The sequence below is a fragment of the Peromyscus leucopus genome, chromosome 3 (assembly GCF_004664715.2).
Source record: "Peromyscus leucopus breed LL Stock chromosome 3, UCI_PerLeu_2.1, whole genome shotgun sequence".
Taxonomy (NCBI): Eukaryota; Metazoa; Chordata; class Mammalia; order Rodentia; family Cricetidae; genus Peromyscus; species Peromyscus leucopus.
The window spans coordinates 94,048,293-94,068,735 of record NC_051065.1 but is presented as its reverse complement, the minus strand read 5'-3'; the positions used below and the strand labels follow the sequence as shown (position 1 = coordinate 94,068,735).

At 38.4% G+C, this 20,443-nt stretch overlaps 1 protein-coding gene across 1 annotated transcript in view; it reads left to right on the top strand.

The window, feature by feature from the left end:
• Positions 1-20,443, top strand: part of Ctnna2 (catenin alpha 2) — a 1,102,240-nt gene that overhangs the window by 207,848 nt on the left and 873,949 nt on the right. The window contains 1 exon segment of the mRNA XM_028871390.2: positions 14,589-14,784. Coding sequence (XP_028727223.1) covers positions 14,589-14,784 — 196 coding nt within the window.

The window sequence follows — 20,443 nt, the reverse complement described above, 5'->3', positions numbered from 1 at the left end:
AGTGGCCAGGTGTACTCAGTCTCCAAAGTCAAAACCAGGAACCGCTGATATCCACTGATGACAGAATGGGACACTGAAGCAAGAGTCAGATAGCCAATCTGCAGACAAACAGACAACATCATTAGTACCCTCCTCCTCCTCCCAAAAGCAAGAGTTTGTAGATTCTTGGGGATTCTTTTTATTTCACAGCTAGCAAAACCAAAGTGACACACCAAGAGTTTGATTGTTCTAAATAACACACAGAAAATGCATGGCTGGTTAGAGCTCACGTCCAAGTATTGCCAGCCATGACCTTATATGTCAGGATCTTGCCCCATACGGTTGTTGACTATAAGTTCAATAGTATAGTCAATGTCGCTTTAGTTACAGAGCTAATGTATCTCAGATAAACTGCTGTATTTAAAAATTCAAAACCTACCTGTGAATTCAATGCCATTATTATTTCAAAATGGAATAGTTAATATTAGACTCAGTCTTTTTCCACCCAAATAAGAAGTAGAGGGCTCCATAACCTGAAGAAATGGCTAAGGACCTGGGGTAGATTCTCCAAAACTCATCTAAAAACTCAGATGTGCTGGCTAGATTTCAGAGCACTCAAAGATGCTCTGTGGGCTACTCATGAGCAAAAGCTACAGTTGATTTACCCAGCAGTGTACCATGCATGCTACAACCCTGATCTGTCAGGAAGGTTTAGTAGTGTACTGACAACTGTAATAGTTGCAAGATAGTTTGTAGACTAACCAACTGTTTTCTAATTAGATTTGAGGCCTATTCCAAAGGAGGGATATTTTGCCTGGTATGGTAAACCTGACCCAAAGACCATGGATGGGCCTTGTGGGGACATCTACTACTGTTATTCCATGACACATACATGCTGCTAAACTGCCTTGTAAATATTTATGTTTTTACCTGTTGATTAATACTGCTCTGAACCTTGGTCACAGAAGCGCCTATTTGCAGTAGATAGCAGCTGATGTGGAGAGAAAGAACTGGTCAGTGTGCTGATAATAAGTAACTGTTGAGTGTCCTTAAATAAGGCATTTATAACAAGCTACCCTGCAAGGCTCAGAAAACACTGCTGAAGAGTTGGAAAGAATTTAAGGGCTGGGGGATGGGAAGGGGTGCTGTGAAATGTTGTCTCTTAGACAAGACATGGCTGCTGAACTGATGTTGCTTTTATGGTTACTTAAACAAGACCTGCACAAGACATCGACTAATTATAGCTATTTCGTAGTCTTTTATGTTTCTGTGTACAACTATCAGGTTGTCTGTATTCAGGCAGGAAACCATAACTGAGAGACGTAAAAATAAATAAAACATGAAAGTTGAAAGGACACTTATTAGTGGGGGGATCTGAGGAAGTGGGGTGTGGATGTGATCAAGATACAATGTATATAGATATAAATTGATTATAAAATATATATGCAAAGATATGTTATGTATTAAAGATGGTATATATTTGATCATATATATATATATATATATATATATATATATACACATTCTTTGGCAATTCCATTCATGTATAAATTGTACTCTGATTATTGCCCTACTTTTTAGTCTCCCCCTACTTTGTTAAGCCCCTCCTTCTCATATTTCCCTTTCAATCATTCATTTCTGGTTTGAAACCCATTGGGGAAAAATATATATGTATATATATATATATATATATATATATATATATGTGTGTGTGTGTGTGTGTGTGTGTGTGTGTGTGTGTGTATAAATCTAGGAATATTGGTGTGTGGTTATTATCTCAGATCTGGGGAGGTTATTATCTCAGATCTGGGGAGGTTGAGATAGGAGGAATCCCAGAGCTTGTAACCAACCAGTCCAGTTGAATGACTGTGTCAAAACTAGGTTCTGTGAGAAACTCTGTCTCAAAAAATAAAGTGGAGAGCAATTATGGAAGTACCTAGTGGTTGGCCTCTACAGACATCATGCATGATATATCTACACATACATACATGAACACATTATACACAGAGAGACATACACACATACATGAGCTTATACAGATACACACATGCTTATACACTTACATGCACACATGTACATACATGCACACATGTACATATATGCACACATGTACATATATGCACACACAATCATACATTTGCACACACATGCACATACACAAAAATACACATACACCCACAGAGACACTGACATACACATACAGAGACACACACACAAGGCAGGCTCCATAGCTTTTGATTTCTGCCCTACTTCACAATTCTCCCATTTACTGTCTTTCCACCCTGCAATGATGAATGCTTCAGTCCTGATCACCCAAGACCCATGCTACGATTTCCATGCACTAATGGTTTTAAAGAGAAATTATGTCTTTAGTTAGAAAATTAGCTGCCTCCAATTTTTACAAATTGTCCAAATAAAGGTTCACAAGAAGAATCTTGACAAGTATAATTACATCCTGCTCATTTACCCCTTCTTTCATCAACAATTCCCAGGAATCTTCAGAGAGCAGTGCTTCAGGAGCATGGCTGCACACCAGGGCAGGGCATTCAAGTGGAAGGCGGGTGTTCTGTCCGTGAAGATGACCCACAGTAAATGTCAATGTGGTCTTTTCTCATGCTATTGGCATTTCACCAGCAGCTTGCAGTTTAATGGGAGAACAATAATGCACACGTACATAGCAAATCTAGAAAATGTCAGCAGATGATGTAATTATCTCTTTGAAAAGCTAGGGACTCCTTTAAAGCAGGGTTTGTTGTGTGTACTCTAAGGAAGTTCTGCAGACACACGGGTTAGCTACCCATAAGAACAATTGATTTTCATTTCAGAAATTTATATAAGATACCAAAATGAGACACACCTACAGTCACCATTGTTTGAAAGGATAAACTGCACCTGTTAGATAAATTAAAACTTCAAGTATTAGTTTTTGAAAGGCCCTAAAACCTCTCGTGTGCATTTTTAAAAACTTTCTTTGAATTTTGCAGTTCTACTCATGTATACATTACATTCTGATTACTGCCCTCCTCATTGCTAGTCTCCCTCTCACTTCTGTTAAGCACCTCCCTATAATGTAATGCCCTTTCAATCATTCATTTCTGGTTTGATAGCCACTGAGTTTAGTTGGGATTATCTGCATAATCATGGGTTCAGAACTGCTCATTGGAACCTTGTGGGTGACTCAGAGGGTATAAAACTGATGAATACAATGACTGTCTCTCCCCCATAATCTGTAAGTAGCCAGTAGTTAAGACCCAATGGGCCCTTCCCTGATCTGTGGTGGCCTGTTAGTAGACTTAATCTTGTGTATATTTATTGTATATATAGCCATAGCTGCTTTGAGGCCATGAAAGTATTGTCTGTGCAAAGCCTATAAGATAGCATTTCATAGCCTTGCTCTCCTCCTTCTGATTCTTAAATTCTTTCTACCCTGTGTCCTTAATGATCCCCAAGCCTCAGAGCAGGTAGTACAAACATCCACTAACATGCAATTGATTTTCAATGGATTTAAGACCTTATCTTAGAAATAGGGACAGTACTTTTGATTCCTAATTCACGAACACACTACATGTAATGAATGGGCTGGGAATAACTAGAGAGTGCTCCGTATTTGAATTCCATTAAAAATAGAATAAGTGTCGTTATTAATCATTTCAGATTATATGTTTGATTCTTGAGGAGAAAATCTAGAACTGAAAATCTTTCATTCACTGAAAGGTTGATATTTTTGGAATTTTTTCTCTTCGTTGTTTTTGTGAGAAACTTTCTATGTGTGCTGATGGGGAAACATGACATTTTTGTAGCTCTTAGTAGGTTTTGTCTAATCCTTTCAAGTGTGTAAGTTTTCAAGTGCTAGACACTATATGTGAGAACAGTGATGTTGCCTCCATGCAAGAAATACTAATTGACTATATGTGTGTGTGTGTGTGCACATATTCGTTTTATTTTTAATTTTGCTATTATTACTGAATTTAATAATATAAAAATCAGTCATTGGACTCTCTAAAAGGTAACCTGAAATTTAGCTTTTCAATATATTCTAGTTATCAGGATTTTACAAAGAATATATTTAAGAAATATGTCAAATAGCAAAGCTGTAAAAGTCAAGGCACAGGCACACCCAGAGACATAAAATTACAGGCATAGATTTCTATGAAGTATGAGACAGAGAAAGAAAGTAACCACTTGATGTCTTTATTAAAGTAAGAAAATGAGTACATTACTTTTATCTAATGAGATGATGCTTTTGTTTACTTTCAATTGTTCATTTGAGTACAGTTGCACACAGAGGCCAGAAAAGGGTGTCATTTCCTCTGGATTTGTAGTCACAATTGTGAGCCATCCTATGTGGATGCTGGGAGCCAAACTAGGGTCCTCTAGAGGAGCAGCAGCAAGTGTTCTTGCCATCTCTCCAGCCCCGTGTCAAAATGATTTTTATGTTTGTGCTATGCTGCTGATATCTTCCTTAATACACTTAAGACATTTACTAATATTAAGGGAGGTAATCCTGTGCACTCTTGGTTTGGAGTAGCTGGTGAGTTTTTATAACTCAAGATGAGCATGATATTTCACATTAGACCTAGTTTTGTTTGTCCAATCACTAGAAGGTTTCTTTGTTTTGGAGATGACCACTTTTGAAGGTTGCCTCCACTTGATAAATATAATAGCTATGATCTCTCGCTTACAAACGAGATAACAGTGAATCTGGCAAGTAAGAAAGCATGTCCTTCACCCATGTTGTGACCATGGCTTTGATGATGATACAGACCAGCTCCTTAGTGGTGCCATTCTCAGGATCCTTGATCTTTCTCATCACCTTTCAATAATGCGTTCGACATGTTCCTAAATAATTTCTTTTCTGATTTTTCAAGTTCACATTAATCTATATTGTAATTAGTGGTTGGTGTGCAGTCCTCTCCACAGCAGGTCTCAGTGACAAGGAAAGCTTATGAAAAATCTCCCACTCCTTCCTGACACGTGTTCAGTTAGCCTTGGAATTTTGTTTATCATGTTAGTTCAAATGAAAGGGACAACTTTAATTTTTTTGCAAGAGAAAACTTTGATTTTATTTATAAATGCTAGTTATATGAATATTTTCATTTTTATTAATTAATTCATAGATCTTTTCATATATATATATATATATATATATATATATATATATATATATATAATGCAATCCATTTGTTCTCCCCATCTATCTTCTCTTATTTCCCTTCCAGCCCTACTAACTCCCACCCCCATCTTCCCTAACTGTTCCTTTCCCAAATTCATGACTTTTCATTTGTTACATGACCCATTACCATTTATCAGGATAATCTGTATGAACACAGCTGTAGCCAGTGACTCCCCATTTTGTTGAATCTATCCACAGGAAATAGTTCAACAGCGAGAAGCAGGGCCCCATGAGGTCCTCTTCCATCCTTTCCTTGCTCTTAACAGGCTCATTTTGGGGACAGGCACAGTGTAATACTCTGTAGTAGTTGAAAGTTCATGATATTAATAACTATGTATTGTTGGGAAGATGGCATTTCAGAGCACTTTTCCTTCTTTTCCAGCTTTTATAGCCTCCCTACCCACTCTTTGGAGTGATCAGAAATAACATACACATGATTGGCAGTATTGCCTGGTGTCTAGTGTGTGGCAAATGTGACTTGTACTGAGGCAGGCCCATTATGGTTGGTGGTATTGAAGAAAATATCCTGATGTTAGGAGATTTTGCAGTATTTGCTAGCATAATCTTGATGTCTCAAACTGACAAAGCAGTGAATGACAACGCAAATGTGTAGTTTATCTCATCAAGTACAGAAATGATGATTCAGATACAGTTTGTGAAATTAGAAGAAATCACAATTATTTCACAGTGAAGAGTAAGATGTTTTAAGTTTCTTAAGGAAAATTTTAGACAGGTGTTTCCATTTTACCCAGGTGTTTTGATGCAGCTGTAATCCTAGCGTTTACTGGGAGGTGATGGTAAGAGAATCAGGAGTTTGAGCCCATTTTCAGATACAAAAAGGGCTTGAGTTCAGCCTTTACTATAGGAGATGGTATCTCAAAACAAACCAGCAACAATAATAAAAACACAGAAAGATAATAAACATGGTAGACCACATAACTTTACATGATTCTGCCTGGCCATCTTTATAGATTCACTTAACAATACCGATGCTAATGTCACCACTTATAAAATATATTACTTAATGAATCTTCTGTTATAGTGAGTATATGAGACAGAAAACTTCTAAAGAAAGATGCTTCACGGTGGCACAGATTGGCAGTTTCTGTTTGTGAGCAGTGGCTGCCAGTGATATATGGCATGGATTAGGACATGTCTCTTTGAGCACAGCCATTCCCCGCATGGCCAGAATGTGCAAGCGAGAATGAGGAAGAGCAAAGAAAAGGAAGATACAAGGTACTCACTGCCCCATCTCACTGAGGGCACTGATCTCACTGGCGACATGCACCTAAAGACCTGATGACATTTCACTAGGCAGGATCTCTTAGCAGCTGCAACAGTTATAAGTCCATCTTGGAGATCAGGCCTGCAAACTGTGGATGATTGAGGGACACTTAAAATACAAATGATAACAGACATTCTTGATTTTTTTAAATATTTATTTACTTTTATTTTATGTGTGTATTTTGTCTGTATGTACATAAGTGTGTCACTATGTGCTGCAGGAGATACCTTAAAAAACACATAATGATGATAAAAATACTGAAAGATAATATACATGCAGTATATATAGCGACCAGAAGAGGGCATTGGATTCTCCATAACTGGAATTATAGACAGTTGTGCCTAATTGTGTAGGTGCTGGGAACGAAATTCAGGTCCTAGCAAGGGCAGTAAGTGCTCTTAACTGCTCAGCCATCTCTCCAACCACAGATTTTTTTCAATCATTTCTATTTATGTGTAGGTGTGTCTGTGTATGCTAGGTGTCTTAATTAGGGTTTCTATTGCTGTGAAGAGACACCATGAACACAGAACTCTTATAAAGGAAAACATTTAATGGACACCGGCTTACAGCCATTATCATCATGGTGAGAAACATGGTGGCATACAGGTAGACATGGTACCTGAGAAACAGCTAAGAGTTCTACATCTTGATCTGCGGGTAGCAGAAGGAGATAGTATTACTAGGCCTAGCTTGAGCATATAATACCTCAAAGCCTGGCCTCCACAGTGACATACTTCCTCCAACAAGGCCACACCTACTCTAACAAGGCCACTGATAGTGCCACTCCATATGGGCCAAGCACTGAAACACATGGGTCTTTGGGGGCCATACATATTGAAACCACCACACCATGTGTATGTGTGGGAATGTCCAAGGAGGCAAAAAAAAAAAAAAAGGTGTAGGATCCTTACAGCTAGAATTAGAGGCAATTATGAAGGGCCATGTGGGTCTAAGAACTGAATTAGAGTCATCTGCAAGGCCAGCCATCACTCCTGTTAATCGTTTTCCTTAAAATTTTGTAATTGACGTTTCTTACATCCAGTAATACAAGCTTTGCCTTGAGAGAAAGCTTGCATCTGACTTGAATGACTTTAGATTTCTGATCAGTGTCTCCACACTGTAGATGTGGAAACACATCCTGCTTTTTGAAGCATTTTTCAGGAGCAATGAAGTTATACCTAGGCCATTGAACTATGATAAAAATGGTTTTCTTTTACTGTATATGAACAGTCATGATCATTTAAAATTGTCTAATAAGGAAAAGAGGAAATGCTACCAGCAAACCTAAAATATAAATAGGTTAAAATATAAATATTGAAATATTAACCTAAAACATCAAAATAAACAAAATGCATTGTGTATTATGTATATAGCACATGTGCTTGCTATTGAGCAAATATATAACATTATATACCTCATACACCATGTGTAGACATTTGGTGACTTAAATGATTTAAAATTTTCAAGATGATACTTATTAACTACCAATAATATGAGAATACAGTTAATATTAGCTACAGTGTCAGGTTGCTCATTAAAATCTCACACTTGCAGCAGATTAGCAATTTTCTTCTTATTGCAGAATGTCCACACGGGTTTTCTCATCTATGGTTTATACTCCTCCAAGGAAAACTTCAGGACCTTAGTCTCCTTTTAACTTTGGCATTTTTATCTTTACTAGCTGCCCTCCAAGACTGCCAGGAGGGTGACAATAACAGCCTAAGTGGAGGAGCCCGCACACTGTACTATCTAATGTCTGTTAATTAACCACATCTTCTCTAGGTGAGGCTAGCAAAGCCCCATATTCAGTTAGACTGGCTGGTAAACAAGGCCCGGTGATGTCCCCTTCTCCTCCCCAGTGCTGGGATTACTGTTGCTTGCCTCTGTTCCTCACTTTTTTAATTTTTTTAAATTCACTTTACATATCAATCACAGATCCTCCTCTCATCCCTCCACCAGCTCCCTGCCACCCTCCACAGCCTTTCCCCCTTCCCACTGCAACCCACCACTCATCCTCTCCTCCAACAGGGTAAGTTATCTGATGGTGGGCGGGCACGCGGGCGCGCGCGCGCGCGCGCGCACACACACACACACACACACACACACACACACACGCATGCATGCATGCACACGCACAGACACACGCACGCACACACACGCACACACACACAGACACACGCATGCACGCACGCACGCACACGCACACACACACAGACACACGCATGCACGCACACACGCACATGCACACGCATGCACGCACGCACATACGCACGCATGCACACACACACACACAGAGCTAAGCCTGGAGATGGCTCAGAGATTAAGAGCACAGGCTGCTCTTCCAGAAGTCCTAAATTCAATTCCCAGCAACCACATAGATGGTGGCTCACAGCCATCTATCATGAGATCTGGTGCCCTCCTCTGATGTGCAGATATACATGTAGGCAGAACACTACATACATAATAAATAAATTAATTGAAAAAATGTCTACGGCCAAACTGCCCTGAATGTGCCTGATCTCGTCTGTTCCTCACTTTTATGTGGAGTCTGGGGATGAAACTCAGGTCCTTCAGCTTGTTCTGTGAACACTCCACAGACGGAGCTATCTCCTCTGGCCTGTGGTGACCTTTAGGAAAAGGCAGGCTTGGCTTAACTGAGTCCTTTAGTTAGAGCTAATTGGAAAACATTTTGTACTTAGACTTGTTTCAGCTTTCTTTCTAGTCTTCCTTTGAACAGTCTGGTTTTGTTTTGCTTTAAAGTTAGTAAATGCAAAACAGTGAATCATGAATAGAGTGGAATCTTTCCCTAATTATTTTAGGGACTTTCTAGACAGCATGGGTTTCCTGTCATGGGTGCTGATGACTAAACAACTTAAGATTTCTAAAAAGACAAATGCCTTCCTACTCACTTTACATTTCTGGTTCAAAACATTTGCTGCTTTGCTTTGAAAAAAAAAGACATTGCTGCTTTGGGCCACAAAAGGACATTGTGATTAGCACTGACTGTGTATGGCACAAAGTCCCACAGATTAGAAAAGATCTGAAAGAATGATGCTGCCAGAAGGCGCTGTTGTGGTGGCATTACAGCTCACTGAGGTTACTTCAATTTGTAGTAGTATTTGCATTAAAAAAACATTGTTTCCATGTATTTGGATATAAACAGTTCATCATGGTGCAGTTTCCAACATTCAGTTGGATGTTCTGAGGGTTCAGTAGCATGGGAGAAACAAACTAATATGTAGTGTCCACAAATTCATAATATTTTTCAAGTCATAATAAAGATAAATCATAATTATTACAAATTTAGTGGCCAAAAGATAAGACTGAGCCTGTTTTAAGGAAGTACCAATGTTTTAGCAATATCATCATAGAAATCCCCATGTGAAATGAGAAGATGATTTCATCAGTAACTGCTTAGGGTCCACACCGAGATCCCCGCACTATGCTCCCATTGAAAACAGAGTCACACACCAAGTCAATAAGGGCACATTTCAAAACACATTTGTATGAAAACATCACAACACAAACCATTTTTGTGTACCATTAATAAATATGAATAAAACTAGAAATTTTCTATATACCATAAAAATGATTCATATTGGAGAAGACAGAAAAGTCAGATTTTCCTTGTGTTTTTTCATAGGTTAAAATACTCTCAAGACCCATCCTTACACTTCTGTGGAAAATCCTAGGACATTTCCTGTGTGCCAGCAGTGAGACTTTGACTCTTTATGACGCTTGTTGTGGCTCTGCTTTTTTCTGTTTTTATTTTCACAACATGCATATTTGGTAAAGACGAATAGACAGTGTGGAGAGGGTGAAAATTTAGGGCGTCAATTTGAGAATCCCTGTTTGGAGTAGGACGTGCATAGTCTTTACTACAAAATCTCCCCAGGATATCCTGTGAGCGGATGTTACTGGACATTTCAATGTCTGAAAGTGTCATTTACCCAAGCCCAGCCAGTCCGGATATCCTGCCCTGTGCACAGGGACTGCATCAGCTCCATGTTACCACTTTCTTATCAGAATATGTCCTTGCTGCTCTGACCTCTGGAAGCAAACTATGTTCCCATAGGGATGCTGACTGCAAGAGTTAGCAAATCTCAAAATCCCTTACGTGATAGGTGCTGATTGTATCTTTAGGGCTAAATGGTGCTTTTCTTCTTCAATACTTCTTTAGGTTTTTTTTTTCTTTTTTATTATTAAGAAATTTTCTATTCATTTTACATACTAACCACAGATCTCCCTCTCCTCCCTCCTCCCACTCCTCCAGGCTTCCCCACCCCCAACTCACCCCCTGTTCCTACCTCCTCCAAGGCAAGGCCTCCCATGGGGAGTCAGCAGAGCCTGGCACATTCAGTTGAGGCAGGTCGAAGCTCCTCCCCGTGCACCAAGCCTGTGTAATGTGTCCCACCATAGGCATTGGGCTCCAAAAAGCCCATTCATGCACCAGTGATCCCACTGCCAGGGGGCCCCTTAAACAGTTCAAAATAAACAACTGTCTTGCCTCTGCAAACATAGTCTCTCCTAGTCCAGTCCCATGGGGGCTCCACAGCTATTTTGCCATAGTTCATAAGTTTCCCACTAGTTTGGTTTGATTGTCTCTGTACATTTCCCCATCATGATCTTGATGCCCCTTGCTCATAGAATCCCTCTTCTCTTTCATCAGCTGGACTCCTGGAGTTTGGCCTGGTACTTGGCTGTGGATCTCTGCATCTGCTTCCATCAGTTACTGGATGAAGGCTCTATGATGACAGTTAGGGTATTCACTAATCTGATTACTGGAGTAAGCCAGTTCAGGCACCTTCTCCACTATTGATAGTAGTCTAAGGTGGGGTCATCTTTGTGGATTCCAGGGAACTTCCCTAGCACCCTGTTTCTCCCTATTCTCATGATGTCTGTCATGGTATCTCTTTCCTTGCTCTCCCACTCTGTTCCTTTTCCAGCTTGGCCATCCTGTTCCCTTATGTTCTCATCCACCATCCCATACCCTTCATTGTCCTCCTTACCCCCAGTTTACTCATGGAGATCTCATCTATTTCTCCTTCCCAGGGTGATCCATGTGTCCCTCTTAGGGTCCTCCTCATTAGCTAGTTTCTCTGGAGCTATGGGTTATATAGTCTGATTATTCTTTGCTTTATATCTAGTATCCACTTATGAGTGAGTATATACCATGTTTGTCCTTTTGAGTCTGGGTTACCTCACTCAGGATGATATTTTCTATTTCCATCTATTTGCTTTCAAATTTCATGATGCCATTGTTTTTCATTGCTGAGTTGTACTCCATGGTGTATATGTACCACATTTTCTTTATCCATTTTTCAGTTGAGGGGCATCTAGGTTGTTTCCAGGTTCTGACTATTATGAATAATGCTGTTGTGAACATAGTTGAGCATTTAGTTCTTGATCATTAGAATTTTTTTTATGTCTACTTGCTTGCTTGTCTTTGTGAGTGATGGATCATTTCCTTTTCTTCTCTGTCCACTAAGGCTAAGTTACAATCTCTTTGAAATGCTTTTGTTTTTCCTATACTCTGTTGACTGTTTAACATGAGACCCTTGAATGACCCTGCTCACAGTATGACAAAACCCCTGACAGAAACAGCATAGATGGGGAGGGCTTAATTCCAGCTCATGGTTTCGGGAGCATCTTACGAATTTACTATATATATTTAGAATGTGCTGCTTATAGTCTAAGCTGGGAAAAATATACATCTTTACTATCTTGAGTTCTTCCAGGAGTGTTGGGGATAGTCAGTTATGTAGGTTATCATAAGTATTCTTTGTTAAATGCTATCATTTTCTCCATGTAACACTAGACATCGTATATTAGAGATAATCTCTGGTAATATGGACTCAAGATTATGAGAACCTTGAGTGCATCAGATGTATTAGTTAATTGTCTCATGGCTGTGGGTTACTGCTATATTCTTAGATCTTTTTTCAAAATGTTTTTCTATCAATTATTTAAAATCAACTTTCTCTTTGTTCTTATAGACATTCAAATTATTTTTATATTTTTCACATTTTCTCAAGAATCGTCTTTTAATAAATTTTAATAAAATCATGTATGTGTAGCACGTTAAATCATCCCCAGCCCCTATTTGTCCCCCAGATTCATCTCAGTTGATTCATCTCAGTTTTTCTTTAATCACTACTTTTACATACACACACTCTCTCTCTCTCTCTCTCTCTCTCTCTCTCTCTCTCTCTCTCTCTCTCTCTCTCTCACACACACACACACACACACACACACAAAGTGTATAACATGCTGAGTTGATTTAGTGTTGCTCATATGTATATGTTTTCAGTACTGATGACTTGATACTAGATAACCAATTAGAAGCTTAGACTTGGAGAAACCTGATTCTCTCCCAATGGTCATTAATTGCCTATAGGTCTTCATGAAGGGTTTAGTGCTGTGATATTTATTTCATCCACATTGGAATGTCAACTGGTATTGCCATTATTTAGGTGACCAAAATGTCATGATAGCCCCCAAAGTACAACAGTGACACTTCTATCTTCCTGCTCAGTAGGAGGGAATTCATGTTAGTACTGCAGACTTAGCCAAATAAGTGTGTCTGGTGAGGCCATAGAACCTAGAGGAGAATCTCCCTCATTAAGGAGCAACATGAAGGAAGCTAAGATATCTTTGTTATTATGAGTATTTTCTCAATGTACTTAATACAGGAATGCACTGAGATAGCAGAAGAGTTGACATTCATTTGCCTTTACAAGAGATGAATCTGTGATATAGACATTCAGCTATTTTGGTAGCTTCAGGATTAGCTACCAGTTCTTAAAAACTGTCAGTCTATCTAAAATTAACATTTCTTTCCCCATTCTATTCTTTTTTAATTTGAAAAGTGTAACAACATAGATCACAAATATTCACAGAACTACATATATGGTGAGAATGCATTACAACTAAATGAAAATAGCAAATATTTCCTCTGGCGAAAAGTACACAGACCAAATGAGATTTTTCCAGTGGTCCTTGTTGCTTGCTTGGGGTGCATGCTGTTCCCAGGTATTGGACTGTTCTAGAACCTTGATCTTCTTGGATGAATAGCATGTTGTTGTACTCACTATGTCTTCAAAAGCAACCCCTGTGACAAGTACACATTTTTTTGGTGATTGTTCTGTATAGCTGGGACTGAAAAGACTGGAATGTGTCCCTCATTACATGCACAGTTTGCAGTAAAACTGCCACTGGCTGCATTCTAATTTTAAGGATATTAGGGTTTTGTGTGTGTGTGTGTGTGTGTGTGTGTGTGTGTGTGTGTTACTTTTTATCTAATGTTCATGCTGAAATGTGCTTGTGTTTATATAACTTACTGTGTCTGATTAATCAAAAGAGAGCTGAAGATAGTAGCTCCTAACACTGTATTGACCACTTCTGAAGTGATCCTACCTATACTGACCATCAAAATACATGTTGATTTAAAGCTTTGCTTCCTTGGGTGTTGCCTATGGCCATAAAAGGAAGCGAACATTGATCATGACATTGAACAAAAACTTTGCCTACTCCACCATGTGGAGTAACATTATGACTGTACCATTTGAGAGAACTTTTCTTTCGATTGGCTTCTTTAAAAACTGAAAGAAAGCTTTAATGGTCTTAGCATGATATGTGCAAATTGAAACAGATCATAAAACTCTCCCTCTTAGGAAGCTGGTAAGTTCCTTGTTCAATAGTAAAAATGAAATAGCAACAGTTACTGACATGTTGTAGAACACCTGAATTTATTCCTCCCCTTCAGATTTCTCTCAGGTACAGAATAAAGGTTCTGGTGTCTATAGTGGTTAACAAGTTGTTTGAAAGATATGAAAAACTTTACTAACAAATTAAGTAGTTTTCTGTATATAGTGATAAGTGAAAACTGACAGTTTATTGTCCAAGTTATAGTATTCAGAAAGGAGTTAGGGCTGGAGCTATGGTTTCACAGTTAAGGGCACTTATTTTTGCATGGGTTCTATATTGAGCTCCTAGGACAAAGACTGGGAATCTCACAACTGCCTGTAACCATAGCTCTAAATGATCCAACACCTTTTCCTGGCCTTAATGGATAGTTAGACATTATAAACCAACAGGTGATCTCCAGAAAGTCTTAAAGAATGGGTTTATAGTTTTTCTTTTGTGTTTCAGGTGACGACACTTGTCAACACAAGCAACAAAGGGCCATCAGGTAAAAAGAAAGGGAGGTCAAAGAAAGCTCATGTACTGGCAGCATCCGTAGAACAAGCTACTCAAAACTTCCTGGAAAAGGGTGAGCAGATTGCTAAGGAGAGTCAAGACCTCAAAGAAGAGTTGGTGGCTGCCGTAGAGGATGTGCGGAAGCAAGGTAGGTGGGATGGGATGGTACTGATACTGAGGGTTGCTGTGTGAGCAGGACATTGTTCTTTAGAATCAAAGGGATAGTTCACCTTGTTTGCTCTCTGCACCTGATGTTTACAATATTTGCTGGGATTAATTGCATAAATATTTTGCTGTTTGAAATGTGGACATGGCTCCAAACACCATGATTTTGCTGTTGCTTAGAAATCTTCCTATTCCTTGCTCTTGGTAGATGAAAACAAATTCTCCTGTCAAACTTATCTTAGTATGGATTTGGAATATGCCATCCTTATAAAATGACTAAATTCTCAATATTATAAGGAGGATGCAAAACCATGTAGAACAAATGTTCCATGTTATCATTTAATTATCATTTTAGTCTATATTCTCACACATCTAGCTAGTTAACATAGAGCTTGTTTGGCATTTCAACATTTTTTTTATTTGCAATAAAATACATGAAACAGAAAAATATTATTTGAATTATTTTTAAGGTTCATTTACAGTTTATTGTTGTAAGTCTACGCACATCTTTGAGAAACTAGAAATTCTTCTTCTTAGAAAAGTAAAACTGTATAAAACTGTATGCATTCACTCAACTATCCATATACCTTTCCCCAAAGTCTCTGTGACTCACTCTTCATCTGTTTGACAACTCTTGCTATTTCATAGAAGTGGGATCCTGCAGTATGTCCTTTTCTATCTGGCTTATTTCATTAAGTACAATGTCCTCAGCAACCATGCACTCTGTAGCATATACCATTCTGTTAGCTGTTCATGACTAATAATATTCCATCATATATATGTTCACAGACTTTGGAGTGGACTTTGTTATTTTGCTCTTGTGAAGAAAATTACTATTTTCTTATGCTTAAATAAATGAACATATATATATATATATATATATATATATATATATATATATATTCATGCGTGTGTGTGTGTGTGTGTGTGTGTGTGTGTGTGTGTGTTAGCTTTAATGATCAATTTGACACAACTTAAAATCAACCAGACAAAGAGAATAAAGGGAATGCATACATTTGACACTCTGTAGGGGATTGTCTTAACTGAGTTAATGGATGTGGAAGGATCAAGCCTTTTGGAAGCAGCACCATTCCCTAGGCAAAATGTCATGAAGTGTGTCAAAGTAGAAGTGACATTCTATCTGACCACACTCTCAGTTAATGAAGGCATATACCAAACTACTTGTTGAACACTGATTTGTAATGTCTAAAGGATTGTGTCATTAAATAATTTTTGGATGAATGAATGGTCTATTTATACTCTTGGTGCCATCTTACTGTCTTTTGCAGTTCAAGGATGAATGTTTAGTATTCTAAATTAAAATCCATCTTTCCTTTCATGCAGATACAGAAATTTTCCTCATTTCTTTGTGTATATGATGTACAGATGTATGTGCATATTTTTTGCATGTGTCGGGTGTCTCTATGTTTGTGGGGCACAAGTTTGATGTGAAAAATCATCCTCTATTGATTTTCCACTTTAATCAATGAAACAGGATCTCTCAATCAAACTTGGGTTGTGCCAATATAGACAATATTTCTTAACGGTTTAGTCTGTGGAACCCTTGTCTCCAGTTTCTAAGGCTGCAATTACAGACAGTCTACCACACTCACCCAAAATTTACATGGTTTTCTGGAGATCAGAACCCTAGTTCTCACAATTTTGTGGTAAGAGTTTTAACCAAGCTTTCTTCCCAGATTTGGACTATACTTCATGCCACTATTCTATTGCCTTCCTCCTAAAAGTTAACTTCATTTATATTATACTGACTCAAATTGTTGCTTCTACTGGACATGTTTAATGTTCCATATTCCACCTATGTGAACAGAGCATGAGTGTATATGTGTACTGAAAGTATGAATACCTTAATTTTGAACTGCACTTGGAAGTTGATGTTTTCCTGAAGTATGGTTAGACATCTGCTTGCCTTCATGCATCTGTGCCCTGGATAATGACTTTTTGCTGTTGTTTTCTTATGTATACTAATGTGCACATGTAAAAAATACAGGATGTGCTCAGTCTGCCAATCGCTTGTACCTGTGAAGCCCTCAGTGTTCTCAAGGTACTGAGCATATTTACAGTGGAGAGTTTTGATATACCTACCTCTTTAAGCATCTGTCTTCTTAGCTAATACATTTTCCTGTTTAGTTTCTGCAGCAACCCCATAGGTTTTCCTTCATTTTTCTTCTTCTTCTAAGTTAGCTGCAGTCTTTGGAACTTGATGTTTGGTTGCCATGAAACCTATATGAAATGATCTACTGTAGCTCCAATAGAATAACCAATTGGCTAGATTTTCCTTGTCATGTGAGATAACCAGATTCTAATTTAGGACAGCTTACAGTGGTTGATATTCTGAGAATATTTGAAGAGTACTCTGTACATCTTTTACAGAATTGATGCTTGTGGGTAACCTGTATGAAACCCTGTGGCCATGTGTTCCTTTTTCTGAACAGTGTCACATGTAAATTAACAGTCAAATTACTAAAATGCTTGCTCAAAACTCCCTTTTTAGTGTCCTTGCTCTGGGGTATCTGCCTTACACTCTAGATGCTTACCAGCTGTCATAGATGCAACTCTTTCCAAGCAATGGAGTCCTCAAGCTCCTGTTCCACTAGTGTGCCTGCAGATTTTCTTGTCTCCTTTCTCCCCTTCCCCAATGACAATTCAGCTCTTTCTTCATCATGTGATTTCTGTAGCCCATCTGGCTTCAGTCAATTTCCATATTACTCTTTATTTTGGCTTTTATGCACAATGTAGAACCTGAGCTGATTTTCAGAATGACAAGAAGAAAGGAGCCCATGAAAAAAAAGGTGTAGATGAGGGCAGGAGTACTTAGTTATTTAACATTTAAAGTACAGTATCATGGCTTCCATCATACACACATATATTTTTGTTAACATACAAGTTAAAAATCATAGGACCATTTACATTTGGTTTCTTTAAAAGTGTTTTCTTCAGGGTCCATGCATGGCTTATTTATCTAATACTAGCTAGATGGAACAAATTTATCAGCCTTATTATTGCATAGAAAAATAGAAAGGCAGGCTGCATCCAGCCTGCCTTTCCTCATTCTCATCCCTTTTTCTTCTCTCACTCATGCTGTTTCTTCCTCTTCTCCCTCTCCCTTTCTTCTCCCTGTCTTTCTTTTTCACTTTCTCTTTCATTCTACCTAGTGCTGACATTGGTTCCAAGGTTTTACCCAAACAAGACAAGTGATTTACCTCTAACCTTCCATCCTCAGCCTATTTTGTGTGTTTTCAAACAAAATCTTCAAAACATTGCCACTTTTTTTCCAGCATAAAGAGAAGCTAGGGGTTTTACATACCCAATTTCAGATTTCTGGTATTAAATGGAGTCATTTCACTTTGTTTATTTAAAGCTCCTGGATGTGCATAGTTTTAATTATTTAATCTTTTGACGTCTTATACAAAATTATGCATTTAAAATATGTTTATTGCATCTTAGCATGGTTAAATTTAGTTTTGTTTAAATTTATTTATTGTCACCTGAAAACTTATTATCTTCTTAAATCTAGGATGCATGCCTGATATGAAAGGTGCTCAGAATGGATAGTTATTATCATTTAGCCCTAGTGTATTCTACAGAAAATTTATACTTTCAAATTACAACCTGTAGAGGATTCTTTGAATAAGGATATGATGATGCATACATGAGGAACATGTATCAAAAATATATTTTTAAAATTTATATTCCAGTATTCAAAATCTGGAACTCTGCTGACTTATACTTGGATGAAGATAAGATTTCCGTGTGTGTGTGTGTGTGTGTGTGTGTGTGTGTGTGTGTGTGTGTGTGTGTGTGTGTGAACTGTCTGCTTTTTTTATCTTAAATAAAATACTTGAGTAGGTGTATAAGCTTCCAAGGCTGGATTTGAACTTTATCAGCATAGGCACAGTGATTACAACACTGTCTATCTAACCAAGAGCTTGATGCTTTAACTCACAGTGAGTGATCTTGAGATCAGAAGCTGTCCTGGTTACCTTTCAAGTGCTGTGACAAAACACCATGATCAAGACAACTTATAAAAGGAAGTGTTTAGTTTTGGGCTCATGGTTCCAGAGGGTTAGTCCATGACTATTATGGGTGGGGAACATGGCAGTAGGTAGGTCTGCATGTTGCTGGATGAGTAGCTGAAAGCTTACATCTTGACCTACAAGCACAAAGCCAAGAGAGACACTGGCATTGGTATTAGCTTTTGAAACCTCAAAGCCCACGCCCAGTGACACAGCACCTCCAACAAGGTCACACCTCCTGATAGGTCTCAAACAGATCCAGCAGCTGGTACATTCAAATATATGAGCCTACTGGGGCCATGCTCATTCAAAGCTACACAACAGCTTTCCAGGGAACTCATTAGATCTTTAGAAGCTCAGTCAAGATTTTAAATTCTAATATTACTTTAGCAAATAACTAGATGATGTAGACTAATTTTCCCAAGTATGTTAAGAGTTGGTGTTTCCAACTTCCAAATATAAAGAATGACTGTGTTTACCCTAGGTGGTTGTTTTCACTCAAAGAGGTCAAGGGCATTTTCAAAACCTAAGTGCCTATTGGGTGAGATGACTCAGCATGTGAAAGGTCTTGCCACCAGGTCTGGGACCCACGTCGTAGAAGGAGCTCCAAAAGCACACCTTGGTCCCTTGGTGCGTGCAAGTAGACACAGACACAGTCACACACACACACACACACACACACACACACACACACGGAAAAAAAAAGAAGAAAGAAAGAAAAAAAGAAGAGAGAAAGAGAAAGACTTAAATGCCACAATAGATTTGTACATTATGATTTGTTGACTTCCTCTGTATCTTTGGAAATTGCTCGCTCTCCTGCCTGATTTTCTTTTTCTCTTTGTGGTGATGCAGTGAGTTCAGTTGTATTGCTTACAGGAGAATGAGTGTATCTTCATAGCAATAGAACTTTGGCCAATACAACAAGTTTATGAAAAACTGACTGAATTAGAAAACACCTGGTGCAGACACATGGTTCATGTGTAGTTACCATAGCATATGAAGCTAAACAAAAGCTCAGTACTTTCATAACCCATGATTGTGAGGGTAGACATGAGAAGAGAAACAAAAACTGAATGTTACAAGCATTGCAGAAAAGAGTCAGTCAATACCATTCCAATTTATTGAAGGGAAATAAGAGTGAACATTTGCTCTTGTATGGGCCACAGGCTACATGATTGGGAAGTCTTAAGGGACAGCAGGACCAGAGTTGAAACTAGTTTGATTTTGGACATTGATAAATGAGGAGCCCTCCCTAGCAGATGGTGAGGCTGTGGGGATGGGACATTTGCAAAACAAGGAGATTTGCAAATCTCTGAAGTTGATAAATGGATATCCCAGAGATATAATGTTCCTTTGAGTAAGTGTATTAGATGATGAAGAGAGAAGGGATGAATGTACAATTTGGGAAGAAAGCCCATATTTGGAATTGAGATTGGGATATAAATAAATTAGAAAGGGAAAGCTGCCATGGAAAGTGAAGAGAAACAGTAGAATCCTAAAATATGAAGAAATCGGACTTTTAATGAAGGAGAAAGTGGTCCATCTGCACCCTTAGGATGCTGGCAGAATGTCAAATTTTTCTGACACAGAAGACCGTGAACACTTTAG